This window comes from Cydia amplana, chromosome 14, assembly GCF_948474715.1.
Source record: "Cydia amplana chromosome 14, ilCydAmpl1.1, whole genome shotgun sequence".
Classification (NCBI taxonomy): domain Eukaryota; kingdom Metazoa; phylum Arthropoda; class Insecta; order Lepidoptera; family Tortricidae; genus Cydia; species Cydia amplana.
In genome coordinates this window covers 6,812,919-6,829,475 of record NC_086082.1, presented here as the reverse complement: position 1 = coordinate 6,829,475, position 16,557 = coordinate 6,812,919, and the positions used below count along the sequence as shown (strand labels likewise).

The following is a 16,557-nucleotide window of genomic DNA, read 5'->3' as shown; positions in this document are numbered from 1 at the left end:
GGAACCATCTAAATACAAGTTAGCGTAGGTATATGTGTGGGGCGAGCTACGCGCGGACATTCGCGCTCAAGGATCACATCAAACAAGTCCATAACAAGGAGCTGGATGCCGTCAATAAAACGGTAAGTTTGCTAGTAACAACATGTGCGGTGGAACCATCTAAATACAAGTTAGCGTAGGTATATGTGTGGGGCGAGCTACGCGCGGACATTCGCGCTCAAGGACCACATCAAACAAGTCCACAACAAGGAGCTGTATGCGGTCAATAAAACGGTAAGTTTGCTAGTAACAACATGTGCGGTGGAACCATCTAAATACAAGTTAGCGTAGGTATATGTGTGGGGCGAGCTACGCGCGGACATTCGCGCTCAAGGACCACATCAAACAAGTCCATAACAAGAAGCTGGATGCCGTCAATAAAACGGTAAGTTTGCTAGTAACAACATGTACGGTGGAACCATCTAAATACAAGTTAGCGTAGGTATATGTGTGGGGCGAGCTACGCGCGGACATTCGCGCTCAAGGACCACATCAAACAAGTCCATAACAAGAAGCTGGATGCTGTCAATAAAACAGTAAGTTTGCTAATATAACCACATGCGCCGTAGAACCATCTAAACTCAAGTTCGCGTATATGTGTGGGGCGAGATACGCGCGGACATTCGCGCTCAAGGACCACATCAAACAAGTCCACAACAAGGAGTTAGATACGGTCAATAAAACGGTAAGTTTGCTAGTAACAACATGTGCGGTGGAACCATCTAAATACAAGTTAGCGTAGGCATATGTGTGGGGCGAGCTACGCGCGGACATTCGCGCTCAAGGATCACATCAAACAAGTCCACAACAAGGAGCTGGATGCGGTCAATAAAACGGTAAGTTTGCTAGTAACAACATGTGCGGTGGAACCATCTAAATACAAGTTAGCGTAGGTATATGTGTGGGGCGAGCTACGCGCGGACATTCGCGCTCAAGGACCACATCAAACAAGTCCACAACAAGGAGTTGGATGCGGTCAATAAAACGGTAAGTTTGCTAGTAACAACATGTGCGGTGGAACCATCTAAATACAAGTTAGCGTAGGTATATGTGTGGGGCGAGCTACGCGCGGACATTCGCGCTCAAGGATCACATCAAACAAGTCCATAACAAGGAGCTGGATGCCGTCAATAAAACGGTAAGTTTGCTAGTAACAACATGTGCGGTGGAACCATCTAAATACAAGTTAGCGTAGGTATATGTGTGGGGCGAGCTACGCGCGGACATTCGCGCTCAAGGACCACATCAAACAAGTCCACAACAAGGAGCTGGACGCTGTCAATAAAACAGTAAGTTTGCTAATATAACCACATGCGCGGCAGAACCATCTAAACTCAAGTTCGCGTATATGTGTGGGGCGAGCTACGCGCGGACATTCGCGCTCAAGGACCACATCAAACAAGTCCACAACAAGGAGCTGGACGCTGTCAATAAAACAGTAAGTTTGCTAATATAACCACATGCGCGGCAGAACCATCTAAACTCAAGTTCGCGTATATGTGTGGGGCGAGCTACGCGCGGACATTCGCGCTCAAGGACCACATCAAACAAGTCCATAACAAGGAGCTGGACGCTGTCAATAAAACAGTAAGTTTGCTAATATAACCACATGCGCGGCAGAACCATCTAAACTCAAGTTCGCGTATATGTGTGGGGCGAGCTACGCGCGGACATTCGCGCTCAAGGACCACATCAAACAAGTCCACAACAAGGAGCTGGACGCTGTCAATAAAACAGTAAGTTTGCTAATATAACCACATGCGCGGCAGAACCATCTAAACTCAAGTTCGCGTATATGTGTGGGGCGAGCTACGCGCGGACATTCGCGCTCAAGGACCACATCAAACAAGTCCACAACAAGGAGCTGGACGCTGTCAATAAAACAGTAAGTTTGCTAATATAACCACATGCGCGGCAGAACCATCTAAACTCAAGTTCGCGTATATGTGTGGGGCGAGCTACGCGCGGACATTCGCGCTCAAGGACCACATCAAACAAGTCCACAACAAGGAGCTGGACGCTGTCAATAAAACAGTAAGTTTGCTAATATAACCACATGCGCGGCAGAACCATCTAAACTCAAGTTCGCGTATATGTGTGGGGCGAGATACGCGCGGACATTCGCGCTCAAGGACCACATCAAACAAGTCCACAACAAGGAGCTGGACGCTGTCAATAAAACAGTAAGTTTGCTAATATAACCACATGCGCGGCAGAACCATCTAAACTCAAGTTCGCGTATATGTGTGGGGCGAGCTACGCGCGGACATTCGCGCTCAAGGACCACATCAAACAAGTCCATAACAAGGAGCTGGACGCTGTCAATTTTTTTTTTCTTAATTTTTATAGAGGCTTTCGTACACTCGTGGTGACGATGCCAGCCTCATAGGGGAGTTCACGTGTGTAACTAGCCCTCAGACCTAAGTTCAAGATTTTTTTTATAATATGTCAATATTTTGTTCGCTCCTATCAGAATAGCGGTTGAGAAAGTAAGCTATTCAAGGATAATGCACTGTCCAAAATATTTCCTAAAATGTTTCTTCGCTCGACTTGACCTCTAGTGCATTCTGTAAATATGTGAACTAGGTCTTCTGTTCTGTTACAAAGCTCACACAGATTTGTATTTCTTTTTTTCATGAGGTGATAAAATTTATTACACGGAATATGTCCCGAACGCAAGCGTAGTCTCGTATCTATCTATCTTTTAAGTTACTTTCATCTATTATGCCGTCAATAAAACGGTAAGTTTGCTAGTAACACCATGCGCGGCGGAACCATCTCAACTCAAGTTAGCGTATATGTGTGGGGCGAGCTACGCGCGGACATTCGCGCTCAAGGACCACATCAAATAAGATCATTAAGCGGTTTTACAGTATGGCTGTGGTGCTGCTGTGCTGGCTTAACTGTGACAATCAATAATAAAGTTTCTTGTAGAAGGTAGCTCATTTTGGAGCTAATATACCTAGTACAAAATGCTTTGTAACAATTAATTGTAACACTGCAGCGGGCGCGGTACGTAGTGCGCGCATCCCGCGCTTGAACGCGGCGCTCGTCCCGCTACAGTGTGACGAAGCCTAAAGTATTTTATTTTACATTACATCTGGTGCTCCATTACGATACCCTGTGCGATAATAAGCACATTACGTAACTACGTCAAAAATTTAAAGGACCTTATGTACTGTAAAACGTTATGTACGATACACGTGCGAATAGGTAATTCGCAACTCGTGTCGATTTGAAACACTCGTTGCGAATTTCCTATTTCTCGTACTTGTATCGTAAATAACTATGTATTCTACTGAGTAGGATACAGTCTAACACAGCCTTACACAGCCAAAACTTTAATCAAATCGTAGTAACTCACAAACTCTTCTCATCAATAGTTCAGTCTTCAGTTAAGATGTTTGAACTGAAATGTTTTGGCATGCGTCATTAGAACATGAAAATACAATGTATTATTATTCGCGTGCATCGACTTGTCACACAGATAGTTTATTACCTGGAATAACATGTGGAACACTTTATATTTCGGATTCAGTTTATAGTATGTGTGATTGATAACTTGATAAGCGAATTATGTGCGAACGAAGTCGCGAAACGAGCCAGTAGTTTTAAGATTATTTTAATGTATATAATTATATAATATGCAAAAGAGTGCTACTTGTATAATATGGTGATGCTACGTTGTGCCTTGTTTAAATAAAAACAATTTTAATGTAAAGTGTACCCAAATATTGGTTATTTTATTTGTAAATGCTGCTGTGAATTTTCATGTCACTATAATTATGAGGTCACTAAAAATGTTTTATTAACTTGTATCAGAACCCTTGTAGCCTGATTCCATACTTTAAAAAATATTAATCAACCTACCGTTGAAAAAACTACAGATGATGCGAAGTAGCATACTAATGAGCTAGAAATCTCATAGAATGTTGAGATATTTAAAACCACAACCTTCTTTTTATCTAAATACTAAAGCGTTATATCGAGAGTATAGTCAACTTATTGTGTCGTTTGTTAAAGACGGTGGATCTCAAAGAGGAGGGATGGATATTGTCGGAAGGCGATGCCGACATGCAGGTGTCTCTCGACAAAACTGTGCCAAATGAGGTAAGCATTGCTTATAGAAATAAGTATTTAGAGACTACAGACTATACTTCATTAATAATGAATCTAGCTTCATTAGCAAGTTTCGTATGAGTTGTTGGCTAGTGATATATGTATGATTAATAATAAATACCTAACTCATCACTGAATAAAGAAAATACGGAATTCTGTAAAAAAATCTGTAAAAAATCTGTAAAATCAGTTTAATTAGCTTAGAAGCTGTAAGGCCACGTTGCCACATACATAATTTTAGATAAGTCAAATACATAATCTTCTTCCTCAAAAGGAAGAGTTTTCAGTCAGATTATTTAAGAGTTAGCAATCTACGGGCTACGTGACAGTTTCCATGATTTTTTATTATTAAAATCGTACAAATTAACGTATTCGTCGATAACATTTCTAAGTGGCTTGGGAATAGTGGACGTACTTAATTAGTTATCAAGATTCTGCGATTAAATCCCAATTGTGAAGCGTTTACGGGCTTGTTTATAGTTATTTTATTGTATAAAACAGTCAAAAATGTAAGTGTCACTCTATTTTTATTGCGATTACTATTTGTCATATGTGTTATAACATTTTTAGTCGAGTTGTCTTGTCTTGTTCTATTATGATGGCATAGTCGACCCCCCAGGGTTTAACGCGTTAGTGAAGACTAGCCAATACATAACTGTTGCGTTAATTACTGATATCTTAGGTATAAGTATACGATTTATAAATGTAACATTTTTGTTTGCAGATAAATCAACTGGTAGAAGCAGAGTCTGTGATGATTTATGGAAGCCATAAGTAAAATAAGTACTATAAGATAATTAAAACATTCTTTTAAACTGGTAGATGTGACCTCGTTTTGTCGTTTTATATGTTTTGTATACGTACATACGCGTTACCTAAGGCAATAATCGTAATCGCAAATTATTTTTATATAAAATTTTGATTGACTGTATAAAATAAATCAAATTGTAAACACCATTTTTACGCATATTTTTGTACAGTGTTTTTGTTTGGGAAAGTAACACATTTGTTAAAGGGATTATTGTATCTAGCTCATTAAGAACAAAGGTTTATTATCAGTGGTATTATCCTGCTAATGTTAGTGGCAGGCAGCTGCGGTAACCGCCGTGGGCTTTTACCGGACCCCCTACAGTTTATATTTTTTAATCTCTTTTGCTTACTGATTTGCGTGACATTGAGACGTGGTTTTATTTTATTGCTGTAGCTACTTGCGCTTTCTAGGGCTGAATATAAATGTTTATGGTCTGATTGTTGGCACAATTTGTTTTTTTAACATTTACTTCATATTACAAGTCATATTCTAGCTTCTTCTTTATACTTACCATAAACACTTGTTTATTAAGAGAGATCGATAATAAATGTCTCGAATTCGCTGTTTTTTCTAAAGCACTACTGGCATACAGATTACAACTAGTAAGGGCTCATCCACAAATTATACCTAGGTACTTCAAAAGAAATTGATGAATTGTAAAAAGTTTGTCACTTGTCACGATTTCTTGACCATTAGGTCCTTATTGTCAATTTACAAGGAACAAACTTGTTTTCTTAAATGGAAGGAAATAAATATTAGGGGCCGGTTGAACTCAACTATAACTAGGGAGTCTTACTATTAATATATATAGTTATTATTGTACGATACGATTTACCAAAATGAAATAGTGTAAATGTGATCAATAAATTGGTTAATAATGATTTCTGTTGTTTTATATTTGAATTGAAACCCATAAAAATCGATTGGGGTAGGTTAAAAAAATGTTTTAGTTTTCATAATTAATATTTATTGGAATTAAAAACACAATACATGTAGGTTCTAATGATTCTTACCAACATTGTGCTTTTATTTTTGGTAATCAGCTTCTTAAATTATAAACATTTAATCCTACGAGATTAATATTACATATTTATTTTTAACATGCTTTCGCGATTCTTTGGATTTACTAATAACTTATTTACAGCGTGTAAATTTCATATACACATCTTTGGTATTTAAAAAAATACCTACTTAACTATCACATTTTTTTGTAACAATGCATTATGTACAAAATCACTTGGTTCTGGACGAAAGTCCTTTATGCCAGATGCAACATTGCGAATGATTCCTATCATTTTAAAATCATCACTTTAAAAATAATCAACAATCCTTAATACTATGGAATAAATCAAGCGTCTTTTTTCTTTGGTCAAACACTATGAGAATCACGTCTGTCCATTCCACTCTCCTTCCATTCTCCATACAGAGAAGGCATAGCTAAGCTTGTCCTGTGCTAAGTACTTGCCGTGTTCACCGCCGGAGTCCGTTGATTCGCTCGGTGCGCACTCGTTATTCGACAAAATCTGATACAGAAACTCGATATACTGAGTCGCTAATTGAAGAGTCTGTATCTTAGACAACTTGTCGCTCGGCAGCGAAGGTATGATCTGCCGTAAGCTAGCGAAGGCTTCGTTAAGACTCTGCGTCCGCTGGCGTTCTCTCACATTAGCCATCATGCGTTGTATCTGCATTTCCTGGAACGACTGTGCTTTTTTTCTTGACGATTTCGAGGAACGCCTCTTCGATCTCCGTTGCTCGTCACTTCCGTCGCTGCGTTCCTCAGTGGAAGCTCTGTATTCCCCGTTTTCATTCGGTTCGTAGAACGTCCGTACGTTGTCTTGCGAGTTGGAATCGTCGAAGTAGAATGTTTTTTGCCTCTGCCGCTCCTGGCCGTACTCTGGTTCGTACGGATGGTATTGGGGCTGGTATTCGCGTTCGTCGCTGTCGAATATGACGTTTGACGGCCACTGTTGTTGCGTCGGTCTTTCGGTGCCATTGCTGAGGTCCATGAGGTGTGTAGGGGAGGAGGGAGCGAAGCCCTGCTCCGCGGATTGCCTTTTGAGTTCCATAGGAGGGTAGCTATAGAAGTTCTCGTCGTCGGGGTACTCGGAGTCCTTCTCTCGCTTTATAGGCACTGTTCTGTAGTCACAGTGTTCGTAATTCATATTTCGCGGGTCGGTGTAATCGTGCAACATGGGTGCGCGGTGCAAGCGGGTGCAACTGACTGACTCCTGGGGCCGGGCGTCCCTTCATTGACAAGACACAAAAAATAACCATTTAACCGTTTCCATCGCGCCTCCCTCCACTCGCTCCGCCTCCCGGTTGGCGTGAGCGAGACGGGTATAGCCGATCGTCGTATTCGTCGTTTGTTTATCTTGTCCATCATCTTCGGAGCGTATTTACCGCGTATATAGAGGTATGTGTACGGTCGCCATTCTGATCGCATCGGTTATGGCGCATCCTGTATAGGGTACCCTGTTGTGAGGATTGGAATTTTATTGTTTTTCTTTTAAAATGTTAAATGAGTCATATTTTTGAACGTAGTTTAATTTGTTAAATGTTTTGTACTCAGGTACCTACATTGAATAACGTCGACGTATGATGACAGGACTTTGTCTTCCTACCTTTTTACATAGATTATTTTTTTTTAGGTACCTACATACATACATAATACCCAGTTACAAAGGATTTGAAATAGCATTGAATTCAATTGCTCCTTAGTTATGCAAACTTGCTTTTAAAATAAGTATACCTACCTACCTACCTACTATACCTGTTTAGTATTTATTTCTTGCAAGCCATGGATGGTTGCAAATTTAGAGGAACGCAAAAAAAAGGTTTAATTACTGGATAAAGTAATTTCAAAATTAGTCATTAAACTTTTTTTTTGAGTTTCTCTAAATTGGCCATGAGTGTATGTATTTAGTTCTAATACATTTCATATGGTATGATGGTATCACATGGCCCCTCAATAGGGTATACTTACCAAATGATAATTGGGTCAATAATAATGGGATTGGAGGTAGATTACCTACAGAAATTCAAAGTGACCATTACCCAATAAAACGCTTCAGCTGCCGGATATTGGCAGCCTAATTAATTATTGTTCCTTCAGCTTGCATGATTTGAAGCGAGATGTCCCTTTACCGCTCAAAAGCACCTACGCAAAATAACGAACACCACCCTCCGACCGCCGTCATCCGAGCGAGTCTGCCTTCGGCGCCACCCAAGCTCCTTCCAATCTCAAATCATTTTACTCGACTTTAAACTCGCTACTAGCATATTTAGACCTCCACATCCGTAACAACGACACGCAATCGGGTTTCAAACTTATACTAGTCGGTATATCGGTAAACTTTATGAAACAGCGCGAGTTTTTTGTTTGTCTCGTCCTGCCTCGCACCGCAGCTCCTGAACTAAAAATACCCGTGACGTAATCAGACCACGGCGGTGATCCCACGCCGCGCCGCAGCCTGCTCTTTGTTACAACTCGTTATAAATATTTAATTTATTTATCTCACGCTCTGTAACACCGATGGCATCTGGGTAACGTTATATTTTAAAGTACCCTCTACCGTGTACCTTGATGTTATTTTTTTAATTATTAGTAATATTAGTAAGAATAATAAGTAAACATCAGTTGAAGTGGTATAAGTCCAAGATGCGCAACGGCTGCATTATTTTGGGTACCCAACTACCCATCTTAAAACCTATCTGATGGGCTCTGTTGGTAATGTTGGTCATAGTCATAGCCAATTACCTACCTATATAACACCTACTTTTTTACTTTGTTTGTGTAGGTAGGTAATAGATATTTTGTTGTGAGAAGTAGGTACCTAAGTATTATGTGAGTCCTATTTGCAAAGCTTAGCTAGTTTTATGTATGTGTACCTAATTTAAGTAACCTTTTATATGTAGGTACATAGTTACCTACCATTAAAAAAGGAAACGACAAATGTTCGCCACACACCATAGCTAAAGGCCAGGCACATTGTTTTTTTAAATTGGTCGACTCTGACCACGCCAACTAGCACAAACTTGACAGTAAGAATGCATACACTCCATAACTACCTACCTACTTGACGTAGCAGTTATCATGAAAACTTAGCGTGGTCCGTAATTCCGTATCTACCTACTAGCTATGCTACGTAGCTACCTACTAGCTATGCTACCTAAGCTACTTACTTTAACTAACAGCCTGCCTTTCTGTCCATGTACAATGATGTACCTAAACAAATATTTCGAAACGAAAACTCATTATAACTATAGTTAACGTCCAAAATACTAGAGCGTTTCATGATCTATGCATTCAGTTACGAAGATAAATAAAGATTAAAACCGCACGAAAATAAGTTGGAACGTCGGTTTAACACAAGGTAAATCAAAGCAACAGATTTAGGCCGAAGTTAAAAAGTCAACTCATAATAGGTTAACCCTCGTCATATTATTAGGAGCTGTTTCACTGTATTTCGGGATTCTCACCACGCCGTAACGCGGGTGGATTAGTGATTAATATCTAAGATTAATATTCAGTTTTCTAATTTAAATAAATGCGTACAATAGGCTTACATATATACTTACTAATTTATTTTTAAAATTGATAGGTAAATATGTAGGTAGGTAGGTTAGGTACCCCTAGGTATACCTTCCTACTTTAAGGAACTAAAATAACATAATTAATAATTATAGATAAGTGTAGGTACAGACTACACAGATATAACACTACAGTATATTATTAGATATGCTAACATAAAATAATTACAATAAACATTAAAATTCAACCAAATAGTGTGTCATAAGTAGGTACTATACATATAAGCATTGAAATTAATTGAGTACATGTTTAGGCACCTACTTACACAGTTTCAGTTACGTTAAGAGGCCGGTATCGATTTTAGTCGCAAAAATGTCAAATTGATAGATTGAGTCGATGAAATTGTCCACCTTTTGTTACGTAATAGAAACAACAAGTACTGGTATCTATTAGCACATCTTCTTATCTTGCATTTGTAGAGACCATTTTTTTGAAAACTGACTCACTAAATTAGTAATGATTTTTTTTCTTGTGGACGTTTAGGTAAACGCGCGTAAGGCACTGATTTAGTCGATCTTATTTGTAAATTTCGTAAAGTTTGGACTGCTAAAAATGGTAATTTTATATTACACATATCCTGTACTCCAACTTGCATAGACTACATTTTTGTTACATGATATTGAACAAGAGTAAATGAAAGACGAAATCAATTTTCACCAGAAATTACTTCAAAACAAGTGAACATTTTTCGTGAAAATCGACTTAATTTCAACGTAATTTTGATATTTAAACAATCTACAACATTTCCTGAAACTGTTCTTATACATCATTTTTTATAATTTATAACTATAATTTTTTGATGAATTTTTAAAAACTGCCCCTTCTCGTCATATATTGCCGGTGACGCACGCTCGGGACCTTATTATTAAAAGGCAAGATGAGAAGACGTGTTAATAGAAACCAATACTTGTTATTTAGATATTACGTAACAAAAGGAGTACAATTTCAACGAATAAATCTATCAATTTTACATTTTGGCTCTAAAATCGTTAACGGAGCCTTAAGTCTTAGCCTGGTTTCTATCAGCACCTAGTCTCTTCTTTTCTCCTGTTTGTAGGTTCCTAGTTGAAGTAGGTAGAGTCTGAAAGAGAAGAGTCGTGAAATGTAGGTTGTATGGTATGGGGGCCAATACATTCCACGACTCTTTTCTTTCTGAACAGACCCTATCTATATAACACTATAAAAATATTGTGGTCTTACCTACCTGTATACTTATTTACTGCGTAGGTTTATGTATTTACTGATACTGATACTAGGGGTAACTCCAGCCAGCATATCCTGCAGCAAGGACTAGGAAGAGGAGACTACAGGGGGGAGGCGTAGTTGAGGCAAATAGTCCTGTAAGCTCGTATGACTCTGTTGATTCAACAATCAATCTAAGCGGCATCGAGTCAGTAGAGGTGTCAGCGTCACCTCACACCGGCTAAACCTCAAACGCGAAATCAAACACTGCGTAGGTTTATGTATTTAACCGTAAAATTATGAAGACTGTTTAATTTCGAATAATCGCAATAATTTTCAACCCAGAAGTATTAACGTTGCTGAAAAAATATTGCATTGTTTGAGTCACGATGACTCAAACGCACACTCTTACCTATGCAGTACCTATAATGCAGGTGCGTTCTATTGGCGCGCGGAAGGCCCATTGTGTCTTCTTGTCCAATGAGGCTCACGGGATTTAAAGGAGGGACTGCAAACAGTCGCCATATCTGATCTAAACTGCAATAGGATTGCAATGTAGACAGGGCTATGGTTTCAGGGTTCGAGTATCGAATTGCGAAGAAACTTTAAGAAATATAGATTGCGGTTAATTAAGTAGATTAACTTTAGGTACCTACATGAGGAAATTGCTAGAGGCCTACCGAACTATAATTTGAGGTGGTAAGTAGGTAGGTACGTAGTGCTAGGGTGACGTAAGTAGTAGATATACCTAGGTACCTACTTACGGAGTAGTAAATGGGACTAGATATGAGCGCCGATAGGCATATAGCCGGCGGCGGCGCGCCGGTCAAAATTGGTCGGCGGCGGCGGCGAATCGGCGGCGTGGCCTTGAAACACCTTCGATTAATGAAAAAAGAATTCAAACCAAAATTTTACCGAAAAAACATGTTTTTGCTCTAAGGAAGTTATGAAATAAATGCATTTTTTATTTTCAAGGATAATTTATTGAATAATGGTACGAAAAAAATTGATATCGTATAAACTGTGGATAAGCGGTATCGCGCGGCATCAGAGGCGGTCTTAATCATGGCGAGGCTTTGGCAGGAAGATCTTAGCGAGGCCCTTATCTTTTGTGCTAAGACTGCTAAGGTAAAAATTGCGGATTGACTGTATCAGGGAAACGTCTTGTCGACAGTCCAAAAAAAACGAGCTCCGTCATTAACCAATATCGACCCAACAAAACCGATTTATGTCAAAAAGTGAGGCCCAACGCCGAGCTCCATGTAACACCGAAGACTTGATTTCGACGCCTCCCAATGCGAGGCCAGAGGATGAGCTGCAGGTAAGCATACAGCTAAGAATCGAATGCCAAGTGTAAGCTTGGCTGACGGCTGAACGCCTGGAGCGCCGATTGCGGCGCGCTTCTGTGCGAGGCCGAGCTGCAAGAGAGCAGAGCGAGGGTGCAGGCCGATAAAGACTGAAGCCATAGTGTTAAAGATGGAGCTTTCCTGCGGGCGCATTCGTGCGACGCCAAAGGCCGAGCTGAAATGGAGCTAAGATCGGATAAGGACCAATGCTCAAGCGTTTTAAAACAGGCCGAAAGTTGAGCTCTAAACAGGGCCAAAAACTTGCAGGTTCAGATAGCGGCTTAATTCCATGCGAGCGGTGCAAGGCCAAAGATTGAGCTGCGAGAGAGCATAGCTTGAAATTTCAACAGTGGCCAAGTTTAATTGAGACCCGATTCCGACACTCTTCCATGCGAAGCCAACGGCCGGACATTTGGACGTGGAAACGCTTAATATCTCAAAATTAACCCCATTTTATACCTTTTAAAAACGTTTAACCATACTTGCAATGGTTAAATTCGCGGTAAATGACGGATGGTTAGCTGGCAAAATTAGTTATGCATTGGATCGGTAATCCAAAGATGTGGGTTCGAGTCTCACGTTAGCTAGAGTTGATCACAGTAAATTTTTTCATTGTGATTGACATGTCTAGTGTATATATACAATCTATAAATTGTAATGTGGAACGTTCCACAATAAAAATGGAAGGAAATCAATATGTTTATTACAAGCATATTGATGTTAAAATTGATATTAAATAATTTCGTTTCCCCAAGACTAGTAGCGCGGTTACTAGACAGATAAGTTTGCATTTGCCTTCGATATTTTTGAATTATATGGGCCTAAAATACCTTTTGAATGCCTATAAACTATTCGAAGTGGCGCCGTTAATGATCTAAACTGGATTAAAAATATATTATCTGATTCTGAAAGTAGTAGTAACTACCAAGGTCACACCGATGCCACGCCGATAGCGCAGCGTCGGCGGCGGCGGCGCGAAAATTTTGTCGGCGGCGGCGGCGCGCCGGCGCGGCGCTCATATCTAAATGGGACATTCAATCAAACTGGTCCGTCGTTAGTTCTTTACAATTTATGTCCATATACCAGGGTTTCTTAAAGTGGGGTCCTTAGGGGTCCGTAGCATGTTTATCAGGGGTCCGCAGTAGGTCAGTTACCTACTGTAAACATACTTATTAGGAAATGTAGTAAACTTGCCCTTTGACCGGGGTCCGTAGAATTGTTGAAATTGTGAAAATGGTCCGTGACTGAAAAAAGTTTAAGAAACCCTGCCTATTACCTACAATATTTTTTGAGAATGAAGTCCACGTAAATACCGGATGCTTCTTTTATATGAATCTACAGAAACTTTCTGAGTATTCAATGAGTCATTAGCCACTTTGGCCAGATGTCGTCCTTGTATTTCCCAAAGGATGCAAACTATCGAGGCAGCTTCAAAACACCGCACCACTCACCGTTATCTCGCTTTTTAAGTCTTCAGTTCACACACATTTTGTCTCTTCACCACTGACTTGCCGGCACACTTAGCAAACAGGAAATTATGATCAGTTCATCCCGACAAACTATACATAAATACGTATTAATACATACCTAACTATAGGTACTTAATATTGTTTATTTCATAGATCTTTATAGTTTATACCGTATCGCAGTTCTATCGCCAAAAGTGTCTTAGTTTTAAGTTTATGATTTTGTGGAAATTAATACATGTAATACCTATGCATCACCAATGTTAGTCTATTAGGTAGGTATTTGTAATATGGTTCTTATATCTTCGTACCATTTATATAAATACCTATTAAATGTTATACCAACTGAAAAATTAATTTACATTTCATTAAGTGGCAAGTACAGTCAGCATAAATAAAAGAGAGTGAAACAAACGCGCCAAAATTATCTGCCACACTGAAATATTTTAACAAATAAAGATAAAGCTTTGCAGTTCGCGTTCAAAAGTGTCCGTCCCAGTGTTATTGTATTTAATAAATATATTTTAATTCTTTATTGCAACCATAGTATTCATAATTTCATACAATTCCTAAAAATAGACTAATTAACAGTATCTCATGAACCGTGGTAAGGGCATAGCAAATTGTACTACATGTAGAGAGAATAGAGAGATATATCTATTCAACTCTATTTGTTAAGTAACTATTTACTACTAATGTTTGTAGAGAATGGTACTTCTGACGCTGACTATACCCTTACAGTATAATTAGAAAGTAATGTTGTAACGCTTTTTAACACTAATCTCTCGAGATTAGGGAAAGCACGTTACGACGCGTTGTCATCCCCTACTCGAGTGTACAGATGTTTGAACTGTGAGTTTAACGCCTCAGTTTATTTGGTTAAGCGTTTTACGGCATTGTGGTTACCTATTGAAGTTTTTGTTCTGAAAGTGACACCTGCTTTAGATAAGACATTTACGATCACTTACAGGCTACAGCACACTCGTAGTTTATTTTAAGGTGCGTTGCGGCTCTACTAGTAAGCTATAAGAAGTGAAAACTTAGGAAAATTCATGAAAAACTTATATTTATTAGGAGAAATGAGACCTTAAACAACGCGACGATATACAAATTAGGGTTATTTATTAATTAAACTTAAAACTTAGTTGATTACAGGTATGCAGTTAGATAGGAAATGTTATGGTAGAGCATTCCATTTGGAACACCAATTCACCAACAGCGCTTTTTTTCTCTGACAGCATACCTTGCTAGTTTTAGAGACAGTAGGCACTAAGTAAATTAAGTTTAGGCTAAGAGCATAAAATCCACGAGACTTAGACTTAAGCACATTTTTCTAAGTTCGCAATAGTTCGGATATATCTTTTCTCTTCCCGAATTTCCCGATAGACAAAAGAACACGACTAACGAAGCCCGATATTACTTATCGTTAGATATATTTCACATTACATATTATTTTTCAGTTTACCTTTACTATATTCGAACTATTCCAAGTTCATAATATTATATTAATTGTATTATGTAACTACATACATATTATATGTTCCTCTCCCGTCGTCGGTTACTCCCTATTCAATATTCATTTATCTATAGCCGGCCTAGAAAAAAGGCATGATGCCACCATACAAGCATGCAGCTACATAAATAATACGATATATCAGTTAAATGTCTCGTTGATGGATGCTGCTGGTGCAATATTAAGGCCAGGCTGATGAAACTACCATAACATAACATTATTAGTCAATATGCGTATCTGGCTGTAGCTTAACAGAGTAATGTACAAACAAAAGCAGCACATTAGACAACATCTGGCTTTCGGCCTTGCTGTATGTATTTGGTCATTGTAATGTAAGCGGCAAACGGAACCAAAACGGAAATCATTAAAGTACGTAATTATAGTTATTTTAGTGAAACGCCGAAGACGGTCCAGCGCCGTTTCCCACGTCTGCTTGCCACATCTGCGCGCCGTATGCCAAAAATGACCGGCGATGACCATTGTTTTCGATAATAAAAACAAAGATTAGGTTCTAAACAGTATCGTCGTAAAGTCTTGGAATTGTCGGAGCCATAAAACATCTGCAAGCGTAACGCAGCTGCGTAGGGCATCACACGTGTGGCTGATGGCTAATCGGCTAGGCTAAGCTACCTGCTTGCCGATAAAAACCATTGTTCTAGCGGGATTGGGATTGCACACCTGAACTTTGAATCGAATCAGAATCCTTGGAAATGAAAGCGGTACCTATATTAGGTTTAGAAGGCTTACCACACAGCGTGGCAACTGTCACCTGCTGCTGCTTTTGGAAGACAGTGATCATTACACCGGCTTTTGTTTTGAATGTTCTTTTAACTTGTCACAAGAGATTTTTTTCCTTTTCGCACACTATCGTGACTTGAAAAAGTATAGAATAGAATAGAATATATTTATTTGTATTAATTGTACATCGTCAGACTCAAACATTATTTACAATTATTATAAGATAGCTTAGCTTATATTATATAAATTTATTTTATGGTTATTATTATATATCTATTTAGGTATAGAAAGTACTTAGATATATACAAATATATTATAAATAACTACCTGTCCTTGCTCAACTGCCTGTATTAATTCAAAAATTATTTAAAATTCAAGGCAGCTAAAGCCTTGAAATAAAATCAAAGCGACGGAAATATGCACTTAACTGACTTTTGTAAAACGGAATTAAGAATCTTGTTTATTCTATCCATAGCATGCAATCAGTAATAATTTTACGAGTTAATTGTAGATAGGTATGTAATGTAAATAACTTATTCGTAGGTAAGCCGAAGCTATAATATAAATTTCCTTTCATCCATTCTGTGAAAAATTACCCCTGTCTGATCTGATCTAGCCGGATAGTATCGAATTATGAACATTACGCCACTGATAGGTATTAATCGACTGATTAGAACTGAGCTTGTACAAGTAGGTAAGTCTTGTGCCATATTTGGCAGTAAGTCACATATAGGTAACTTTATGACCAG

General features: G+C 38.8%; 1 protein-coding gene across 1 annotated transcript; it reads right to left on the bottom strand.

The window, feature by feature from the left end:
* Window positions 1–5,919: 5,919 nt before the first annotated feature.
* LOC134653999 (protein twist-like) lies at window positions 5,920–7,391 on the bottom strand. The gene has a single exon (XM_063509368.1). The coding sequence runs from the start codon at window positions 7,162–7,164 to the stop codon at window positions 6,355–6,357; it is 810 nt and encodes a 269-aa protein (XP_063365438.1). The 5' UTR covers window positions 7,165–7,391; the 3' UTR covers window positions 5,920–6,354.
* Window positions 7,392–16,557: the final 9,166 nt, after the last annotated feature.